This window comes from Euprymna scolopes, chromosome 20, assembly GCF_053919585.1.
Source record: "Euprymna scolopes isolate OS-2025 chromosome 20, ASM5391958v1, whole genome shotgun sequence".
Lineage (NCBI taxonomy): Eukaryota > Metazoa > Mollusca > Cephalopoda > Sepiida > Sepiolidae > Euprymna > Euprymna scolopes.
The window spans coordinates 19,464,387-19,471,200 of NC_136501.1; the positions used below are offsets into that span (position 1 = coordinate 19,464,387).

The following is a 6,814-nucleotide window of genomic DNA, read 5'->3' on the forward strand; positions in this document are numbered from 1 at the left end:
TCCTACTTTCAATTTTAAGAAATTTCAGCACCTGAAGCCTCGGTCCTAAAAATTGATAAATGTTGGTGAACGCTGACCCACACCCTTAAAAGTTATTGATTCCATGGTCTGTTCCTACAAATTGGCATCACCATTGTGAATCCCACAGTTATAATTAGCAACTAGTGACTTTTACAGTCAGACGACTATTGTGAGTTCAATGTGGTTCGCCCGCTGCATACTTTGTCTAAACCAGTGATGGGCAAACTACGGCCCGCCAAAGGAATTCATACGGCCCTCCAAGTACTGAATTTTGAATGCCCAAAAGGATTTTATATTCAATGAAAATAAATTGCATTTTTTCTTTGAAATCCTTTTGTTTTGTCTAATTTAGATATCAATTATATTGGAAAATATACTATGCGACCCTTGCACTGAAAGGTTTGCCCACCCCTGGTCTAAACCATATCCTCATGACCCAATTGTTCAAACATTTAACTCTGATTTTAAATCAGAAAACAATTGTATTTTTTATGAAGAACACACCTTGCCTAAATGTAAGTAAATTAGACTATATCAAAATTTATAATTTTGATTTCTTATCTCAATAAATATTTCCTAAATTTCTATTTCTTTGGATTGTACTCACAAAATATGGACATTATGTTTCATTCGAAAAACACCCAGGTGACTAACGCAGGGTTAATTCATAAATATTTTTTTTCCATTTAAAATGTCTCTTGCAATTAAAATAAACAAGTTGATAATTCCAGGTCCTATGGCTCTCGTACAGTTGCCGTCACAGTTGTACCCTGTGGACAAAGAAAAAGTCGACTATTCTGTGGCTGAAGCCATTCAAAATGATTTGTACCATTTATATAATATTGAGGTAAGAATTATTAAAAATCGACGTGAATTTTATTATTTCTATTTAAATGATGTGTTTTTTTTTTTTAGAAACGTTTTCTTTTGATGATTTTATTGTTTTGTTTTAAACGTTTTAATTGTGATCGCAGCCACATCTCCAATTACGAGATTGAGAAAGTAGCAACTCTGGCCTAATGATGTTGGCCTTAACAGCGCCAAAAGGGGGAAAGATAAGGTCTTATCTACAATATGAAAAAAACTGGAATCTAAGTTATTTTATTAATGGAATCTTTTGAGATGAGTAATTTGCATATTTATTTTTTTGCATCCTCATCTTCATAGTTGTTATTTCACAACACTCCGATCAACTATTCGTCTGATCAACTATTCGTCTGGTCAACTATTCGTCTCGTCAACTATTCGTCTCGTCAACTATTCCGTGGTGCAGTAGATAGAGGCGTTGAATCTCTGCAGTTCCAGGTGAACATTGTTTGAAGATAGCGGTTTCAATTCTACCCAAAGCAGGCCAGAGGATTAATTGGCCAAAACATGGTGAAACAACAACAACTATGGAAGGCAGTAATTAATGAGGATACAGTTAAGAGACTCGACATTCTTATCTCGTCTCAATTAACCACTTGAAGAAAGCCAGAGGAATAGTTGGCTGGAACATCGTGAAACAATAAATATGAAGATTAGGATAACAGTTTGCAAATAAATAAATAAATAAATATCTTAAGAAGATCTCCATCATTCCAATTATTCTTAGAGCAGCCGGACCCATGAATAAGAATGTCAAAAATTACTTGGCGAATATACCCGGTGAACCAAATTCAAGAGAAATACAAATAATTTCACTTAAAAGAAATGGTTACTTAAATCCAATGATTGTGTTGTCGTTGCCGCCATCACCACCACCACCATCACATCATCATTCATCATTTCATCATCAGGAGATGACAACACGGACTGACAAACTGGCTGTGCCGAGTTCGACTCCATTTTTTTTTTTTTTATAGAAACACTTTCACATAGGGATGTTGGCAACCTTCATGTGGTTCCTCCCACAAGTACCTGATGTCTTTTTAGAAAGAATTCTAACTAGAAAGATATCGAGTAAAACAAATGCTAACAATAATCATCTAGTTTATTCAAAATGAATAAATGATGCTCATCATCATCATCATCATCATCATCATCATCATCATCATCATCATCAACAATAGCCATCATCATATCATCATCATCTGGTTTTGGTACTATGGGTGGGGTGACTGTCTCAGACTGCCTGGTGAGTAAGACAACATCTCATATCTGCTCTCTAATTGATCTAATCCCCAAAATTCATTTTTAAGTTTATGATCATTCATGTAAAACACAACAAAAACAATCACGTGACATGGTGCCATCAACATTTTCTTGTATTGAATCCGTTTTTTGGTCTTTTCCAGGTTCCTGTGAAATGTATTGGCGGAAACTTGTACGTTCGCATTTCAGTCCACATCTATAATGAATTTGGGGAATATCAATATCTTGGCAAATCTGTGCTGGAATTGGCTGCAAATAGGCCAGTCAAATAGGACGTTGATTTCTTTGATTTCAAAGCAGACATTTTCTTATTGCTATCGGCAGTCTACTTAAAACAATATTTCTTTGAATTTTGACATCAAAATCAACAATTTCTTCAAAATAGATTTCTTAAATTGAAAATTTTCACAAAATTCTTTTAATGTTTTATGCAAAATTAAAAAATTTTTTTTTTTCAATTTGGATTATGTATATAGTTAATTTGTTGTTGATTTCTTTTTAAATATATAATAGAATAATACCCGTCCTATGATGGGCAAAATTAATTTCTGGAACAGAACAGTTTTGCACCAAATTTATAAAGATTGAAATCTAGGTATAATGATACTAAACCTTATGTTTACAATCCTGCCACAATTTGAATTTTGATTCAAATCCGTCAATGTAAATTGATTGCTGCACTCATAACTGCTTGAGTGTAGAGCCATTCTTGCAATAGAAAAATATAGTTGTTCGAAGTAAAGGAAAATGGCAGCATCAATCAAGTCAGAGAATCATTTTCAGGTAAAGAATTAATCCAGTCATGATCAGCAGAATGTGTCTTCTTATATCAAGATCGAAAGCTAGCAATGAAGAATTTAAAAAGATTCAGAATCTCTACTCTTAAATAAAAAGCAATTTGTGTGTGTGTGTGTGTGTGTGTGAGAGAGAGAGTTCCTTTCTCATAGGTTCCGAAACGGCTGAATTTCACACAAAGGTCATTTATATGTCTGGCAGTGTTCTTAGATATGTTTTCTACAGAAATCCATCCGATAAGTATCGAAAATCGAAAAAAATCCAATCTTAAAAATAGTATTTCTTCTTCTCTTATAGAAAAAAAAAGAATTTTTACAGGGGAATATTTTACATTACACTGGCCAAGGATGTAAGGTAAAATATTTCCTTATAACAACTTTTCTTTCTTATCTATGAAAGAAAAAAGACTATTATTAAGATCGCCAAGCCCAAATATCAGCTGATGCGATATTGTAAACAAACACAGACTTTGCTAAACAGAAATATATCCAAAAATTACGAAAATGATCGAGTAGAAATTTATTTCTAGTTAAAAGTAATTTTTACGAAAATTGGGAAAAATCGCATTTTTCTTAGACGTTAGAAAGTAGGTGGCTATACACAGAGGACATAACTCCGAAAAGAATGGATTTTCGTAGTTTTTGGATATATTACTAGTTTCGACATGACAATTACGTAAGTAATATTGTTTTTGCTTATTGTTTATATGGTATTATCACGTTTGACACACCGGTTCCCGTCAGATCACCAAAGTTAAGCAATGATAAACCTGGCCAGTACCAGATGAGTGACCATTTGGGACTTCCAGGTACTGCATATGCTCTCTGCTTATCTCGGCATTGTTTCCAGTCGTCCTGAACTTCGCCTTACCACTGGACTCAAGCATTGCCGATTCAGGAGAGGTGTGGTTGGAGATTGCGCAACCTTTGCTTCACAATTACATGCGCAGCTGCCCTTACTGGGAGTATCCTTTATCTTTCGAGACTGAACGGAGGCATCGATTGTTTTTGCTTTAAACGATATATTTAGAAAATCGATTTGTTGACTATAGCTTAAGAAGCACTTAAAATATTCTAATTAAATAATTATTTACTGTTTTATTACAAAACTAGCTGTATATACTCGGCGTTGCCCGGTCGAAACATACTGACACATGGAAGCATTAGTCATATACTATTTAAAATACACCGAATATCCTAATTTATGACGAAAAGTGACCACATGTTGGAGTCAGAGAAGCATAAAACACATTTCTCTTAGTTTATGAAAATCAAACATGAAGTAACTCACATAGCTTAAATGAATAAGCTTACTCTATAAGCAACAGCTGTGAACTATTAATAGAGGAAACTAAAATAATTAATAGAGGAAACTAAAATAATTAATAGAGGAAACTAAAATAATTAACAGAGGAAACTAAAATAATTAATAGAGGAAACTAAAATAAATTAATAGAGGAAACTAAAATAAATTCATAGAGGAAACTAAAATAATTAATAGAGGAAACTAAAATAAATTAATAGAGGAAACTAAAATAAATTAATAGAGGAAACTAAAATAAATTCATAGAGGAAACTAAAATAAATTCATAGAGGAAACTAAAATATATTAATAGAGGAAACTAAAATAAATTCATAGAGGAAACTAAAATAAATTAATAGCGGAAACTAAAATAAATTAATAGAGGAAACTAAAATAATTAATAGAGGAAACTAAAATAATTTCATAGAGGAAACTAAAATAAATTAATAGAGGAAACTAAAATAAATTCATAGAGGAAACTAAAATAAATTAATAGAGGAAACTAAAATAAATTCATAGAGGAAACTAAAATAAATTCATAGAGGAAACTAAAATAAATTCATAGAGGAAACTAAAATAAATTAATAGAGGAAACTAAAATAATTAATAGAGGAAACTAAAATAAATTCATTGAGGAAACTAAAATAAATTAATAGAGGAAACTAAAATAAATTAAAAGAGGATACTAAAATAAATTAATAGAGGAAACTAAAATAAATTCATAGAGGAAACTAAAATAAATTAATAGAGGAAACTAAAATAATTAATAGAGGAAACTAAAATAAATTAATAGAGGAAACTAAAATAAATTAATAGAGGAAACTAAAATAAATTAACAGAGGAAACTAAAATAAATTAATAGAGGAAACTAAAATTAATAGAGAAAACTAAAATAAATTCATAGAGGAAATTAAAATAAATTAATAGACGAAACTAAAATAAATTCATAGAGGAAACTAAAATAAATTAATAGAGGAAACTAAAATAAATTAATAGAGGAAACTAAAATAAATTCATAGAGGAAACTAAAATAAATTAATAGAGGAAACTAAAATAAATTAATAGAGGAAACTAAAATAATTAATAGAGGAAACTAAAATAATTAATAGAGGAAACTAAAATAAATTAATAGAGGAAACTAAAATAAATTCATAGAGGAAACTAAAATAAATTAATAGAGGAAACTAAAATAAGTTAATAGAGGAAACTAAAATAAATTCATAGAGGAAACTAAAATAAATTAATAGAGGAAACTAAAATAAATTCATAGAGGAAACTAAAATAATAGAGGAAACTAAAATAAATTAATAGAGGAAACTAAAATAAATTAATAGAGGAAACTAAAATAAATTAATAGAGGAAACTAAAATAATTAATAGAGGAAACTAAAATAAATTAATAGAGGAAACTAAAATAAATTAATAGAGGAAACTAAAATAAATTCATAGAGGAAACTAAAATAAATTAATAGAGGAAACTAAAATAAATTAATAGAGGAAAATAAAATAAATTGAATATACATTAAATAAATCAAATAATATTTCTAAATGGAACAACTAAAAATTTTTTTTATTGCAACCAGGAACTAATAACCGAGAATTTTATAGCAACAAACAACTAATAATCGAGTTAATTATAAAAATAGCTTTTCTTTAATCTAAATTGCAAATGAGATTATTCATTGAATATATATTTCTTTTGAATAAATACTATTTATAGAAATATAGATTTGGGCAGCAAGATGTTTGAATAAATACTATTTATAGAAATGGTGCTGGAATAAATATGTTTATGAGTCCGTTTTCAGTATGAAAATTTATTTGTAAAAAAGAGTATCTTTTGTAGGTATTTATAAAAATTTTTTTTATTTAATTTTTTTATTACATTTTCACCCCAAACAAGGCACATTGTCACTTTGGTGTAGGGGGCTACTATCAGGGGCAATAACTACTGGGGTACTATGTAGGAATTTGGGCAGTAAGATGTCGGTTCTCGTTGCACTTGAACTTCTGGGGAAGCAGGGACATGGAATAGAATTCCAAAGTCTAGTGGTTCTGGGGAAGTAACTACTGGAGTAGAAAGATCTTTTACATCTAGGGATCTCTACAGTGTGGGGGTGTGATTTAGCAGCCTGTCGGATTTGTCGAAGGTGTTCACGTCGTGGGGGCACAAGTGCTTGCAGTTCGTCAGAGCATTCACCATTAAAATACCTGTAGAACAGGCAGAGGTATGCAACGTTTCGTCGATGGGACAGAGGCTGAAGCTTAGATGCCAGTTCGGGGCCTATCAGATTTGCGACTCTCTTTTGAACCTTGTCAAGGAGCGAGAGACTAGTAGCAGATGCACCAACCCAATGAACAGACAAACAGATAGACGGGAGTTAATTTATTTATTGCGGACTATTATCCTCATCTTTTTTAGTTGTTGTTTTATGATGTTTCGGCCAACTATTCCTCTGGCCTTCGTCAGGTAGAAATAACGAATTCCAATTAAATAATATATACATAGACAGGAATACAAATTTATTATAATACAAGATTCAAGCAAGCAAAGACGCCCGGGC

General features: G+C 31.0%; 1 protein-coding gene across 6 annotated transcripts in view; it reads left to right on the forward strand.

Annotated features, from left to right (window-relative positions):
• Positions 1-2,629, forward strand: part of LOC145241348 (uncharacterized) — a 256,339-nt gene extending 253,710 nt beyond the window's left edge. For all 6 annotated transcript variants that reach the window (XM_080104215.1, XM_080104214.1, XM_080104212.1 and 3 more), the window contains 2 exons: positions 753-868; positions 2,298-2,629. In XM_080104215.1, the coding sequence (XP_079960341.1) occupies positions 753-868; positions 2,298-2,426 (245 nt within the window). In that variant the 3' untranslated portion in view covers positions 2,427-2,629. The remainder of the gene's footprint in view (positions 1-752; positions 869-2,297) is intronic.
• Positions 2,630-6,814: the final 4,185 nt, after the last annotated feature.